We start from the raw sequence: 15,523 nt of genomic DNA, 5'->3' as shown, positions 1-15,523 counted from the left end.
TCCGGACGGTCCCTGAAGCCTCTGGAGGGCCTCCGGGGGGAGGCTCTTTTCGCCCTCCCCAGGCTCCTATAAAGCCTCTGGAGCCTGGGGAGGGCGAAAAAAGCATGTAAAAATGGGGGGGTCGCTCGTTGTGCGCGCGTGCACACTGGGGGGTCACGCATTGCATTATGGGTGTGGCACGCCTACACATGACCCCCCTGCGTTCCCCCCACTTGTGGCACGCGAGCCAAAAAAGGTTCGCCATCGCTGGCCTAGAATTTAAAAAAAAATAGGTGGCCACTTCTGGACAATAGTAAATGCAGAGAGAAGTTTTTGTCTGATCATAAAAAGATGTTTGCTTTGGATGTAAATGGGGATAAGGCAGGACTGGTGTTACCTGCAGAAAGACAAATGAAGCTATTGCAGCATAGCAGTAATCAGGAAAAATAATAACCACAAAATATGGGTAAGGTAAAAGTGATTAAAGAAATCATATCTCTGTCATCAGAAATGTATTGCTGATGCTCATTTCCCAAATTATCCAGATAAGACTGGCAAAAAATCAATCTCTATTATTAGTTTAAACAATGAAGCCTGCTGGACAATTTGTTTTGATACGATGAAAGGAAACTCCTGATGATCCAGAAGTTACTTGTGGTTGCTACCACCCCTTTTCTTCTCAAAAGCCTAGTGAAATAAATGCCATGTCACATTATTGCATGCAAGATTTCCCCACTGCTATTTCAGTTCATTGGCCCTCACATTCAAAAGGAGTGGAAGTTATGGATGAGATTATGTATTTTAGAAGGAATTAGAAAGATGTCTATCTTCACAATACTCAAGTGCTCCTTTTCCTTTGTGAAAAGATTGGGATTAGAATTGGATGAGTTAATTGTGTTTGTTCTGTATCCACATCTGTCTAAATTTGCATTCCAAAGCTGGTTTCCCAGCAGCCTTGCTTGTCCTTCTTTTTCAGTGCAGTTCTTGATGTTGGGGATATGTCTGGAAGATTAAAATACATTTGAGTACCTGATTGCTAATTAATAGTTTAGATCTATCTTTTTTTAGCCATTATTTATTATTTTGTTTTTTCACATCTTTGTTGGTTTACAGTATGCTAACAGAGTCACATTATCTGAGGTGGGCAGTCCTACAAATGTTTTTAATTCATTAATTGAATTGGATTCCTACATAGATCTTGTTACTGAACTTCCCTCCAGATGGTACTTTCCTGGAGCAGTGATAGAATTGTCAGTCAGAAGGAGGAAAAAGTAATTTCTTTAATAATTTACATTACATTGGCTATTTCACCATCCCACTCCAGCAACTGGATCACTCTTTATTTGCTAATATTGCTCATTTACAGCAGCAAATATTAGCATAAGAACTGTCCAGGTTCCTGAGCTTGTGGATGTTGCAATATTTCATGCATCCAAACTACTAGCATCGAGTATATGTAAGAAATTTGCTCATTCAAATACAAGTTGCTTTTTAGTTCATAATCATATTCTGTCAATGCACACCTTTTTATTTTATGAGTAAAACTGAATAAACCATGATTTCTCAGCTTGTACATGAGGAAAGTTAGGTCCTTATTTGAATGATCACTAATTTGAAATAGCAGTAAAGTAGTAAATTCTTGCATAAAACAAAATTGCAACAGAACAAAGCTGCATCAGTAAGAACTGCCTGGGTTAATGAGATTCATGGTTGAATGAGCAATTACCACAATCTTTTTCAAATTGCAAAATTGGGGATAACTTTTTGACGGGATCCATTTATTGCCTTTCAGAAAAATCCCAGGGGGTGGAATCCCAATCACTTTGCTATTATTGGTACATGATCCTAAGAAAGATCAGAAAAGAGATTGCTGTTCCTGTCAATGGAGATTCTCGGTCATCCTGCTCATGGTTGGCCCAAAGGTGCTTTTTTGCTTTTTTTCAAAAGGCAACTGGACTGAGCTGAAGAAGCATCTTTGATGAGAAACAAAATGTCTTCAAAGAAAAAACAAAGTCTAGTTGCCTTTTGAAAAAAGGACTTTTGGGACACCCTAGAGGCAAATCTAGATGTGTGTCACTGACTTGAAACAGAAGGCTAGTTTTCATAGGATGGGAACCAAAAATATTATTGCAGGGCAGCAAACTTTGATTCATGCTTTTGGCTAGCAATAGATGACTGAACTGACAAGAGTTGTGAGCTATTGCTGACAATTTAACCAAGAATTCTGCAGATGTGAAACTCAACCCTTTCTTGAAACAATTATTCAAGTCAATTCTGGCCTTAACTTAAAAGTTCAGTCTTTAATTAAAGGCCGTGATTGTCCTTTTTTCCCTGGTACTCTTTAATAATCTCTTATTCTTTCATTATCATCATCATCAATGCAACTATCACCATTATTATTTTCCTGTAAAAGCCCCTTTAGGAGTAGTTCTTTGCATGGAGTAATGGTGAGGGCAACAAGTTAAACCAGTGGCTGCAACTGAGCTCTGGTGCTCAGAAAGCATGTCTGTAATTGAAATCCAAAATTCATTTTGAAAGGAAACAAGATACCAATTAAACCTATTATCTTTGTTAAAGAGCAGAGAGAACACCCTTGATGCATTGCAAGTGGGCGAAATAATAGGCTGTTATTTCTAATCTTGGAGTATCAGAGTCACTGAAGGCAGCAGAAAAAGTTGCCTTCTTATAGGAATGTCTCAAGAGAGAAAGAGGACTGGACCCTTAATGAGAATATGTTCTTTTTATTCTTAACTCAATGGCTCAACGGATCTCTCCACTATTCTGAAACAGTAACAGTTTACTTAGTGACAGCTTTTAAACAGGCCTGTCCAACTATTCCAGGGATAGCTTACATTTTCAATATTTCTCTGGATTTGATCATGCTGTTATTCAGGCCAGCTCTAACAAAGTCATTAGATAGAAATAAGTGGAAAATTGGTAGAAAATAATGGTCCCTTTAATCAAAGTGACAGCACTGGGCACTTGGCCTCTCCCTACAACAGTGTTGATACCAGGGTGGATCCAGTAAGCTGTCACTCATTGTAATCCTTGGGTGGCTCCACTGATTTCAAAGCCATCTACCCTGATAAAAGCTTGAAATACAACTTTAGGGTTTCTATGACTCGCCACTATCCTGATGCCATATTTTATACCGAACTTATATCCAGTTTATCAGGTATAAGATGTGATTACATGTAAGAACTTGGATTGGTGCAGAAGAACCCTTTTGCATTTTGCCCACTGCTTATTTCAGTCCTCTTGAGAATATGTGTGTAATTTCCATGTATGATTTGTACCTTTTATTAAGACAGCTAGTTGCTCAATCATTGAGCTATGCACCTCAGTTCTCACCAATTGTACCATTTTTAAAAAAAAAAACAGCATTCTCCAAAGATGCCTTTTCTATCTGATGTTAGGTTTTTAAAAAAGGCAGATATATTTGGCATCAATTTGAGGCTTCTCCAACAGTTTGTGTTCCATCAGAGAATTGTGTAAAGTAAGATGAAGAGAGATGCTTGTTGGTTGAGATTGATAGAAATGTGATCAGGGAATACCTGTTTATGTTGAATGAGTTTAATTTGTGTAATTATATGTGAGAATAACCAAGAAGGACTAGGAGAAGCAGTGCTGCCTAAGGAATGATCCAGACAAAGGGGGTGGAGAGACTCTGCAGTTGCTTAGAGAGCTAGAGTAAGAACTTTAGGATTCTGTTAGTATTGTTTTACAGTAAAATAAAATTCGCTGATCTGGTCATTTTCCCTGTCAGATTTATCTGAGAGTGCTGACTTCAATATTGTTAGTCTGAAAATACAAATCTTCCACCATCTTTTTTTTTAACGTCTGATCAATTCGGGCAGGTTTTTATTAACTTTCTTTCTCTACTCTTTTTTTAAACTAGATAAACTCCTTCATATATTGTCCAACTACCTCTTTATTTCCATAGAGCATTTTAAAAAGTATCCATAACATACTAATTAACAAGCTAGTTAAGGACATAGCAATTAAATCAATATGTAATTGGATCAGAAATCCCACTCAAAAGGTTCTCATCAATGGCTCCTCTTCAAATTATAGAGAGGTATATGGAGAAATTTAGTCTTATGTCCTCTACTCTTCTATATTTTCATCACTGATTTAAATGAAGAGTTGGGTGGAATATTATCAGATTTGTGGATAACAGACATTTGGATTGGAAGGCAGAAATAAAACAAAAAGATCTTAATAGGTTAGAAAAAATGGGCTGAAAATAACACAATAACATAGAGACAATGGAAAGTTCTGTAATGGAGCAAGACTAAAATGAGTAAGTATTTGATGGACACTTAGCTTAATACTAGTACTTATGAAAAAAGATTTTGTACTAATACTCAAATAAAACTGGATATGAATCAACAGTGTGACATGGCTATAAAATAAAAATAAAATAAAGAAAATGCAATATACTGGAGTATGCTTTCCAAATGATTGGAAGCAATAGTTCCACTTAATTCTGGTTCAGATAGACCCATCTTGAAAACTGTGTCTAGTTTTGACCACAGTGCTTTAATAAATTAGAACATTTTCTGAAAAGAGCAAAAAGAGGACTAGAAGCTAAATCCTATGAAAGGAAGTTGAAAAAACCTGGTTGTCTTTAGCACTGAGAAAAAAACAATTGAAGAGGAATGAAGAAGGTGTCTTGAAAGGATAATACAAAGTCAAGACCTATTCTTCCTTATTCCAGAGTGAAGGACACAGAATTATGGATTTAATTTACAGCAAAACCTAACTGAATGTTAGAAAATATTTCCAGTAAGTTTCATAGTGGGTCTGTCCCAAATTGAAGTGGCTCTTTATAATGTTATGATTAAAAAGCAATATTTGAAAATAACTGAGATAATTTTTATTGATTAAAATATTCTTTCAAACAACATAAAATATAATGCTAAAAATAATCCTTGTTAGGAATAGAATTACACAGATAAGGGAATATCAAAATAATAAAACTCAAAACCCCTCTATTTTCCAATGTTAGAATTCCAATGCTTATGGCAATGTTTTCTGTTGCAGAAAATGTTCTGTTGTGTTCTGTTATGATGACTGCAGGCTTCAGATAATCAGAAAATCATATGAGTACAAAATGAAACAGGCAATAAATCTATTGAAAAGGAATCAGGGGAAAATAAGAAAGTGAAATATTTATGAATGCATATAGCTCATGTTGTTGTGAAACATACTAAAATGTAACATTAAGTCTTGCACAGAACAATCCACTTACGGTAGATTGCTACAGGATTCAAATCTCAAAGTGCTTTGATATCTCAGAATTTCCCTGCAACAAACCACATAGTGGGAATTTGGATGAAATTATAAGAGAAGATGCTAAAAAATTGGAAGCCTAAAAATTGAAAGCAAATTTCAGGGGAATCAGGTTACATAGTTACTTCAGTGTTTATACTTTAGAACAAAATCAAGCTAATAAGCCCAAAGGATCCATTAAAATATTTTAAAAACTTAAACTCAAAGATATAGAAATTGCACAATATTAGTGTTATAAGTTACAGGGAATTCAAAGCCGTATGGCAGAGTCTATTGTGCAGAAGACAAATTTAGCACAATAATGAAACCACTGAAACCATTTAAATTTTCTTAAAAATAAGAGGAGGCATGTTAATAATTAGGTAGTATCATATAATTATAAGTAGTACATCTCCTTGATTCGAAACAGTATTTATAGCAAGATTACCCTGATGTTTTATGAAAATCTAACAACAAACTTTAACGTGTGGTTGGAATACAAAGTCATAAAAGATTTTTGGGCAAAAATCTATAATAAGTACAGCCAATCAATCATGTGTGATGGAAAATGACATAAATTACAGTATTACTGCCAAATTTTGATTCCTCTAAATCAGTGTTTCTCAAACTTTTTTTAACCATCGCCCCCTTAAGACACAATTTGATTTGCCACCGCCCCCTAAAGATTATTTAATTGTATAATATACAAAATGTATTAAATTGCAAAATGTATTACATGTAAATAAATTTTTCACCGGTAGATCTATGAACATGATGTCATAGAAGTATTAGGAAATTCCATTGATAACTCTATGGCTTTTTCTTCATTCTCATCGATGAATCATAGAAAGGTGACTTTGCAAGCGCCTCCAGCTGCATGCAAATTTGCGAACGGCTTTGCAAGCGGATTGGAGGTTTATGTTACATTGCCAAAAGCAAGTGGTTGCATTTTTTACGTTTGCGTGTGGCTATGCAAGCAGTTGCAAGAAAAGACGTTTTATGTTACAGGAATGTTTGCAAGTGCTTGCTATATCCTAGTTTGCAAGCAGCTTAGCTTTTATGTTACGAGCCCCAGAAACAATAGGCCAGCTTTATGACTGAACTCTATTAATTTATAACAAGATATTGAAGCACGGATGTTGTAATCTTGTACATCGACTTATACAAAATATTTATTTAAATTCTATATCAATAACAATAGTTCTAACGGTTAGAACGACCATAGAGGTGGTCAAACACTCACCTTATCTTAGGATGGCTGATAGTACAATTAATTTGAAAATCCGTCGATTAACAACATCATCATCCCGGTGGAAAAAGCCATAGAGTTATCAATAGAATTTTACAATATTTCTATGGAAATCTATTCATAACTCTATGACTTTTTTCCACCGGGTATATGACTCAAATTTCTGAAAAATCCCAGTAAAAAAATATTCATAGAAATATCAATAGAATACCACAGAAATTTGATGAAATTCTATTCATAACTCTATGGTAGTAATTACTGGGCATCTCCGACGTCTGACACACAAATGACGATCTGTAACGTGATTGGCTGTTCAGACAGAAGGGAAGGACGTATCTGAAACTGGCATTTTCGCTCGTCAGATGTGCCAAGGACGCCTAAACTCTAAGGAAGAAGACCCAGCAACCCCAACAGCACAGCCATAGAAATTTAAATAGAATACCGTAGAAATTTGATCACCTTTCTATGAGATTCTATTGAAATTTCTATTCCTTGTGCTACTGGTGAAGCCTCCATTCCTGGCGCAGTGAAAGGAGGCTGACTCACACTGCGCGCGGCAAACACTAGACCCCCAGTAGCACAGCCATAGAAATTTGAATAGGATATCATAGAAATTTGATCAGCATTCTATGGGATTTTATTGAATTTTCTATTCCTTGCGCTACTGGGGACGCAATGTTAGACCCAAGACTGACTAAGGAAGTGCACATTCGCTCGTATGAAAGCCATGTTTCCAACAGCAACGATCGGTGTTGCAGGTTTGCCCACGTGCCGCACGCAATGACTGCTGTGTGAGTCCGGCAGAACAAGTAATAAATAGAATTTGTTCAATGCCCCCTTCTGTACGTTCAACGCCCCCATGTAAGGCGGAACTTCCTACCGCCCCCTTGCACTTCTTTAACGCCCCCCAAGGGGGCGGTACGGACCACTTTGAGAAACACTGCTCTAAATCAAAGAAACATCACTTTTCCTAGATAGTCATGTGTTTGGTTAGAACATTGGCATGTGGATATTTTGTTCAACAACTCTTTGTTCTCACTGATTTCTGTAGGCAGGAGGAAAGCACTATCATCCCACTTGTGCCAGATGTGTACGATGTCACCAGATGTTCACCGAAGGGGAAGAAATGTACCTCACAGGTAGGAACACCTATTGGAGGCAAAAGATCTCATAAAGAATTTAAAAGTCTGCCTCTAATCATACATACTTGTCCTTGCAACTTAAACATATGAACATATTTTAAGAGCCATGCTGGGCCTCGCTGAAGAACATTCAGTCTTTCATTGTGATAGACTCAGGTTTTATTAGAGAGAACATGATTAATCTTCTCTAAACATTACATGAAACTGAGTTTGTATTATCAATCCCATTTCAAGGAGAACATGCTGACATTTTCAAACAGAAGGCATTTGACTGAATTTAAAACAATATTTTAATTTTCTGCACTGCAACAAGCTATATATATTCACATGTTCATGGAAAATCAAGTTGAAGTAAGAAATGAGATGACTAGATCTTAATATAAGGTTAAGATGTTCTCCTCCCTGTTCATCTATTTTCAGCTTAGAGAGGGAGTCTCAGACAGTCATTTGGTGTTTGACATTGTGAGTCACTAATTACCCTTTGTAGATCAACATTAATTGTTGGGCTGGGTTTTTTTCCCCCACCCTCACACTCCAGGAACTGTTGGCTTAGTTTCTGCGTGGGATAGCAATTAACAATTGGTTTGTTTTAGAGGCATCATTAATGGCTCCTTGGCTGATCAACTGGTAGAAAGCCTGCCACAGTGATGGGCATGCATTTTCCAAACTGTTGCATCTGTCCTGATACTGCTTATGAGAGCAGAACTGCATGACCTTCAAGGGCGTCTAAAATTGAGGAACCTGTGAGAAGATGGAAAATGGTGGGGATGATTGCTGGAGAAGCTAGAGATTTATTCTGTTCCTTATGAGACTGGGATGATTCCAAGAATAATAAAAGATAGGCAAATATCACACAAAAATACCTCCCCATTTTGCTCCCCAGCCATCTAAGTGGAACTTGACAGCAAATGTCAGGTATGGTGATGTTATATTGATGTAATTTGACTCAATTAAATTTAGAAACCTCCATGTTCAAAGAAACCATATCCATTCACTATCTAGAACAAACAAGAAGAGCAAGGATAGCCAGAGCAACCTTGGAACATACAGTACATGCATTTCTGTCTAAAAGGAATAAAGTCATAGCAACAGAAACAACAGGAAGAGACCAAGATGGGAGATTTCTAATAGAGAATTAGAAACTGGTTCTTATGTTAGATTAATATCATTTGTGGGCTCTTCTACGTAGTCACTGATGTGACTTTCCAAGCCAGTATTTGCCACCCTCAAAATGCTCATTACTTCCTGTGATCTGACCCATTGGCCAGTGACAGAGTAATAAGTTCTTGTAGAATTCCCTCCACCTTCCTCCAATGTTCCTTGTCGCCTCCTTGTGTTTGCTTTCCCAAACAACAATCTGGTCTTTAGGGAACACAGTGAAAGGGTGCCAAAGTGGCTTGATCTTAGCAGGGGAAACAGGATGAGGTAAAAGTTTAAAAAGTTGCTACTTTTGGAAAACTACCTGCTGGACAGCTTCAGGGTTAACACTTTTTCCTCCCAATGGAGTCTCCTGCATTTCAGCTGAATCAGATGTTGTTCACCTCCTCAACAGAAGGCCAATGGCATTATGGGAACACAACATATGTGATCCTGATCATGGTTTGGACACAAGCCATAGGTGGAGGAGCCTTCTGTTACATTCAGGGAGAATTGGCAGACTGTCCAGCAAAATTATTTTCATCTCTTGCAATCCAAAATACACTTTTCAGGCTGTAAAATGGGAGTTGGCTTTCCTCCTCCTCCTCCTCCTCCTCCTCCTCCTCCTCCTCCTCCTCCTCCTCCTCCTCCTCCTCCTCCTCCTCCTCCTCCTCCTCCTCCTCCTCCTCCTCTTCTTCTTCTTCTTCTTCTTCTTCTTCTTTTTCTTTGTCCTGTCTCAAGCAATTCATTCTACTTAAGAGTCTCTGAAAAATTATCCAGGAAGATCTGTTTGTTAACACAGAGAAGTCTATCTAATTCAAAAACTGTTTAGAGATCTTTGCACCCATAAGACAACTAAGAAAAAAAGGAGAATGCTTCTGATGTTGCAATGGCAGTCTGACCTCTATTATCATGCAACTATTGAAATTTAATACACTAAAAATATTCCCAGGAAGATGATCTGGCCACAATCTTGAAATATGTGATGTGATAATATAGTATTCCCATTAGATTTCTTTCTAGAATCCTTCAAGTGCAAGTGATAGTACAAGTCAATAAAACCCATAAATCAAGAACAGAGGACACCATCCTTAAATCTGAAAGCATTCTCTCTCTTATCTAGCTCAGAAATATGAGGGGAGGCTAGAAAATGGGCATCATTAGATTGACTATTATTCATTACATACATACATCAAAAGACATGGCATGAATAAGGAAAATATATATATGGATGTGCAATATATGCAAATAAATATTCTGCCAACAAAATCAAAATGGTTTAACACTGTATTTTTTACATGATATTGTCTATTCTTCTCAAAGCTAGCTCTTACATAGATCATTATTACTAGACCACCCTAAGGGCATTTTTATTTATTTATTTATTTTGCTTATTCATATTATGTCTTTGATTCATTCTTCTATCTCTTAACATACCTGATTCTTCTCTGTTGTTCCAGCTTTTTGTTCCTATTTCCAACAGGCAATATGGTCAGTCTGGGAAATATCCAAGAGTAAAGACTGATTCAAAGTTTATCTAAACAATTAGTACTCGGATGTATTTATATTACAGCCTTCCATCAACTTTTCTCAGTCAGTTAGACCTAGAAAGATGTGATAAGCCCTGAGCTGTGAGGGAGAGACAAGCAATAAAATTAAATTCCAGTGGAAGAAAATATAACTTGTCTGACTAATGTGGTTGGGTAAGAGCAAAACAACCAAGCTCAGAGACCAAGGACTCCAAAATCAAATTAAGCTGCATACCTCCAACAAAGATGCTATTTTGTATGAGATCATTAATTCATATTCTCCTCTAAATGACCATCCTTGATTATTATATACACCAATAAGGGAGCAGTAGCTGTGAACAGTATCAAAAATTCAGTGTTTTGTTCATTCCTTCCAATTACTGAGAGCTAAAAGTCTTGAACCATTTGACAGCATTTATTTGTTTGCTTAATGCTACATTGGCAATGAATCCTCCTAGTTTCTCCACATTCCCCAGAGAATGTCAACTAGCATAAAGACCAGCCTTCATTCTTCTTTTGCATTATAAACAGAGAGATTGTGCTTTAGTAGCTTTCCCATTTACCAATAGTACTGATTTTTACAGCTTAGCAGGGTCAAAAAAACATGTTATGCTCCCCCATTGGTCAACTGGAAGGGGTTATTATTTCATTCTGAACTGAGCTATGTTGAGGACAACTCCGGGTCACCTTGAAAATCTTTTTAAAGGTCTGAGGAATTAAAATGATGACAGTGGGCAAAGGACCAAGTTTTCCTAGTTCCTGTTTGCAATTCAAAACTAGTCCAAACCAATTGAATCTTTGGAACAAAAATACCCATGGAATTATCAGCTGATGAAAATAAATGGATTTTCTTGCAAAAAAGGAGAAAAGTTTATAAAAGAAATATTAAAACATTTGAATGGTATTTTTTCTTTACAATCTTAGGTAATGTTGGGTAGGATAGACATGCAGATGGGCAGTTTGTAGTTCTGACACATCCTCCTCCTTTGCAGGTTCAGAAGTATGGCATCCTATCTGCAAACAAGCAGCAAGAGCAGAAAAGAAGCTAAAGGTAAAATAAAGTTGGGGAAAGAGTAATTAGCCAAATTTTACTCATTGATGCTGGTATTAGCTAAATAATGATACTGCAAGTTAGTCAAATAATTATTTAGATAAATGTGAATAGAAATAGGTTTGAATTTTAGAATCTGAACTCTTTGGACTACAGGGAGATGTGTGCATGATGAATAAGATAAAAGTGATATCTTTAAGTTATGGTTAAGGTGTCTGAACAATAACTTGCTTATCCCTGAAATCTATATATTCTGTACTATGGCGGTCTTTACCAGATTCTGTTTTAAACTGGTAAATACAAAATCAAGATTCTCATACCTCAGCATTTGCTTGGTATATGTTCATTGTCTACCTGGAATACACAGCTTAAAATCTAGATGTAGCTATGGTAACCTCATTTTTAGTCTAAGCCAGGGGTATTATACTTGCAGCCCATGGGCTAGATGTGTCACGCACTGGCCACAGCCACCCCTGTTTTAGCCAAGGGGGGGAAAGCCAGGATACATCACGTGATGATGTGATGGCACAAGTTTGATACCCATGGTCTAAGCTGCAAATTTTCTATTCTATTGTACAGCTGCCATCTTTCTATCCAGGCCCATAAACTAGAATTATTTTGTGTAGCCAGTCTGGTCAGTTATCAGGGAGAACAGGAGACAATTGCCTGGGAGTCTCAGGATACTATTACAGAAGATGCATAGTTGTTTCAGTTTCATGCACAAAACTCCTCCCTCTGTAAAGATAGTCCTCGACTTAAAACAGTTCATTTAGTGACCGTTCAAAGTTGCAATGGCACTGAAAAATGTGACTTATGATCGTTTTTCATAGTTTTGCAGTGTTCCCATGATCATGTGATCAAGATCCAGATGCTTGGCAATGGCTCATATTTATGACCTTTGCTGCATCCCAGGGTCATATAATCCCTTTTTGCAACCTTTTGACAAGTGAAGTCAATGATTTACTTAACAACTGTGGCAAGTAAAGTTGTAAAATGGAACAAAATTCACTTAACAAATGTCTCAATTATCAACAGAAATGTTGGGCTCCATTATGGTCATAAATTGAGGACTACCTGTACTGTATCTCCTCAACAGTATCTAGGAAAGAAAACAAGGGACGTTTCTTCATTATACTCAGTGATTGTCAATGGCATGCAAGAACTGGATAGCACAGGTGCCAACTGGTTGGTTTTTACCAAACGTTACTGGAAAGTAACATACTGCAAAAGGAAAGTTGATGACAGAATGATCTACATTATAATATCTTGTTACACCCTCCAGCATACTAGCTTTAATTGAAAGTAATTGAGGGAGCTGTAAGGTGTAGTAACTGATAGCATTGGTTGGAACATTTAATTCTGAAATCGAGTGTTCATGATATGCATGAAATGAGGAAGTGAGCTAGCAGCCTAGAGTGGCAAGTAGCAAAATGCACCCAAATTTATACGATAGGGATTAAGGTTTTTTGAATAGAAGGAAAAGCTGCAGGTACAGCATATGACTTTTCTGCCATTACTGTAGTGGCAAGTCTGGTCGGCATGAGTTGAAGTCTTTCTTCAATACTATATGTAAGCAAAGTCTAGCAAACTTTAACAAGTATCTTGTCGGTTTCTGTGTACACAGCACAGAAGAACTTCAGAGACATCCATATCCCCTCCTGGCTCCAGCATTGGTTCCCCCAACCGAGTCATTTGTGTAAGTATACACAACATGGGGCAGAAGCAACATGGAAAACCGAGAATTGGGGTTGACAGCCTCCCATAGGAGTAATTTGGAAATGCATGCCCTGTGAATCCCAGAGGAGATGAAAAGAAGAGATCAACCAATAAAAATAAAATATCTATTGAGGACTGTTCCCTTTTAGACTTGGAACAGATTTCCAAGCCAAAGATGTGCCAAGGAAAGCATTTGGCAAGTTCAGCCTGAGTTGTCTGTTCCCATCCCTAAATATCTGTCTGCTTAATGCCACTATGCCTTTGAGCATCATCTCTCTTGCAGAAGAACTCAGATGCATGTAGTCAAAGCAAAGCCTGGCACCACTTTCAATCTTGAGCCGACTGCTCCTTCCCACTTCTTCTGCTTCATCCACACAGGGAAAGCTCTGGCATTCCCTTCAAAATGCCTTCCTTTCTTTTCACCTTCATCATAAGTACCTGTCCCTGTTTTGTTCTGAAGTTTCCTTCGACCTTGCATTCTGATGTAATCTTTCTCCTTTGCATTTCAAGTGCCTGTTCCTTTTCTTTCTGTGGTTGTCTATTGTATCTTTCCCTTTCCATAGGCTAAAGTGGATAATGAAATCCTTAATTACAAAGATTTGGCTGCTCTTCCCAAGATTAAAGCCATCTACGAGGTGCAACGCCCTGACCTCATTTCTTATGAGCCCTATCACAGATATACTTCGGATGAAACACTGGAGAGATATAGCTATGGGGAGGTACAGTTTCTAAGGCATTTCACCTGGATTGTACACAATGAATGACGTCTCTGCAGGAAGCAGAGACTTGTCTATCTCCTCTGGCTGTAAAAACCCATTAATTTCAACGAGAATGCTTGAGATTCACAATAACTATCTCTTACTCCAAAAAAAGAAACGATCTAAAATAGTATCCAGGTGAGACTGATCTGAAAGCATAGGTTATACTATTTGCATGGAAAACACAAAAGCACTTTCCAAATATAGATTGGAAAGTGGACTGAAGACAAACATTACACCATTGTTTATTTAATCATAGATGGTTGTTAAATCTTAAATATATACAATGCCTGGATAGACAGACCATACGGAACCAAACCAAAAAAGCCACATAAGGAGTTTGCCTATTACTCATTTAGAGTACCATTTGGCCAAGGATGAATCAAATAAGAATTCGCTTGTGGTTAACAAAACAAGCACAAAAGTTATGCCTCAGTTTCAATTGCACCTGGACAGCTCTTATGTCCAACACATCAATGCCTCCTTGTTGGACTGAGAAGGGTGGAGGTCTCAGTGGGTGCAGTGGAAAACGAGGCAGATCTGCTAGTGTGAGTCTGTACTTTATGGGGCTAGAGATCAGATTCTGACCTATCTGGAAATGTTACTGTGCTATTTGTTTGTAAAAGCTTTTGCTTTTGCTTTAGGTTACTGATGGGGTATTTGTCTAGGCTGAGCCAGTCCAGTGTCAGCCTTTTGGCTTCTGCTGAAAAAAAGGAATGGATAATTAAACTGAGGGGTTTCTGACAGAAGCATACCGGACCTTTGGCAGAAGACAGCACTTTTGGACTGCTACAAGGCAGCGGGATTTTTAGTATAATTGGCAACCACCCTTTATCAGAAATATTTCATAGCAATAAATGACTGAAGCAACTAAATAATACAGCTCCTCCTTTGGAAAGGCAGTAGAAAACTCAGGCCAGAGACCTCATGTTATCTGGCTCCTTATTAATCATCAGATCAGATCACAAATTTGTTAAGCTCCTTATCCCAGTTTCTCACAGAAGATATCCACTGATCCAGCTGCACTCATATATCACATTGGGGACTGGAATCATGATAGGAAGAATCAATGAGTCCTATGTTCCATCTTTCCCTGGCAAATGAAGGCATGACCTTCACTCCTGGACAATTTTTGGAATTACAAAGAAGTGCTATTAGTAAGGCATGAGGCTTTTGTTTTAACATCTCCAAGGAAGCCAGGATATTTTTAAATCAAGCACAATGGAACATTTGGAGAAACTTAAAGCAGAGTTTGGCAACAACAGCATTCCTGTTTAAAATATTGTGGAGAATGGGAGATATAGGCTTTGTTTATATTTATAAACACTTATATAATTATGTTTTTAAATTACTGTATTGGGGGTTACCCCTGAAGAGTATATAGAAGCTATAGATGGTGCAGAATGCAGCCATGCATTCAGTTCTAAGGGTCCCTAGAGTGACTCATGTAATACCACTGTTGCACTGGTTGCTGGTCTGTTTCCAGGTCAAATTCAAAGTATTGGTTAGGGCCTTTAAAGCCCTTTATGGCATGGGTCCAAGCTATCGAGGAACCATCTCACCTCAATGGTATTGGTCTGCCCCACTCCTTCTGGAAAAAGGGACATGCTGTGGATCCCATTAGTCAAGGAATTCTGCATGACAAGGATTCAGGAGAAGGGCCTTTTCTGCTGTGGCTCCATCCCTTT

The 15,523-nt window shown here is 37.7% G+C and overlaps 1 protein-coding gene and 1 long non-coding RNA gene across 4 annotated transcripts in view; one reads left to right on the top strand and one right to left on the bottom strand.

Annotated features, from left to right (window-relative positions):
* Nucleotides 1–15,523, top strand: part of ABLIM3 (actin binding LIM protein family member 3) — a 183,373-nt gene that overhangs the window by 135,084 nt on the left and 32,766 nt on the right. For 2 of the 3 annotated variants that reach the window (XM_081937106.1, XM_081937104.1), the window contains exons 7-10: nt 7,554–7,641; nt 11,303–11,361; nt 12,986–13,057; nt 13,641–13,796. In XM_081937106.1, the coding sequence (XP_081793232.1) occupies nt 7,554–7,641; nt 11,303–11,361; nt 12,986–13,057; nt 13,641–13,796 (375 nt within the window). The remainder of the gene's footprint in view (nt 1–7,553; nt 7,642–11,302; nt 11,362–12,985; nt 13,058–13,640; nt 13,797–15,523) is intronic. The other variant, XM_081937105.1, reaches the window with a different exon arrangement.
* Nucleotides 259–9,179, bottom strand: LOC309383989. The gene is made up of 3 exons (XR_014173953.1): nt 9,107–9,179; nt 7,542–7,651; nt 259–376 (listed from the first exon to the last, which is right to left on the bottom strand). It is a non-coding gene; the product is annotated as an uncharacterized lncRNA (long non-coding RNA).

Source organism: Natrix helvetica (genome assembly GCF_964273705.1).
Source record: "Natrix helvetica genome assembly, chromosome: 1".
Classification (NCBI taxonomy): domain Eukaryota; kingdom Metazoa; phylum Chordata; class Lepidosauria; order Squamata; family Natricidae; genus Natrix; species Natrix helvetica.
This window is presented reverse-complemented; position numbering and strand designations above follow the sequence as displayed.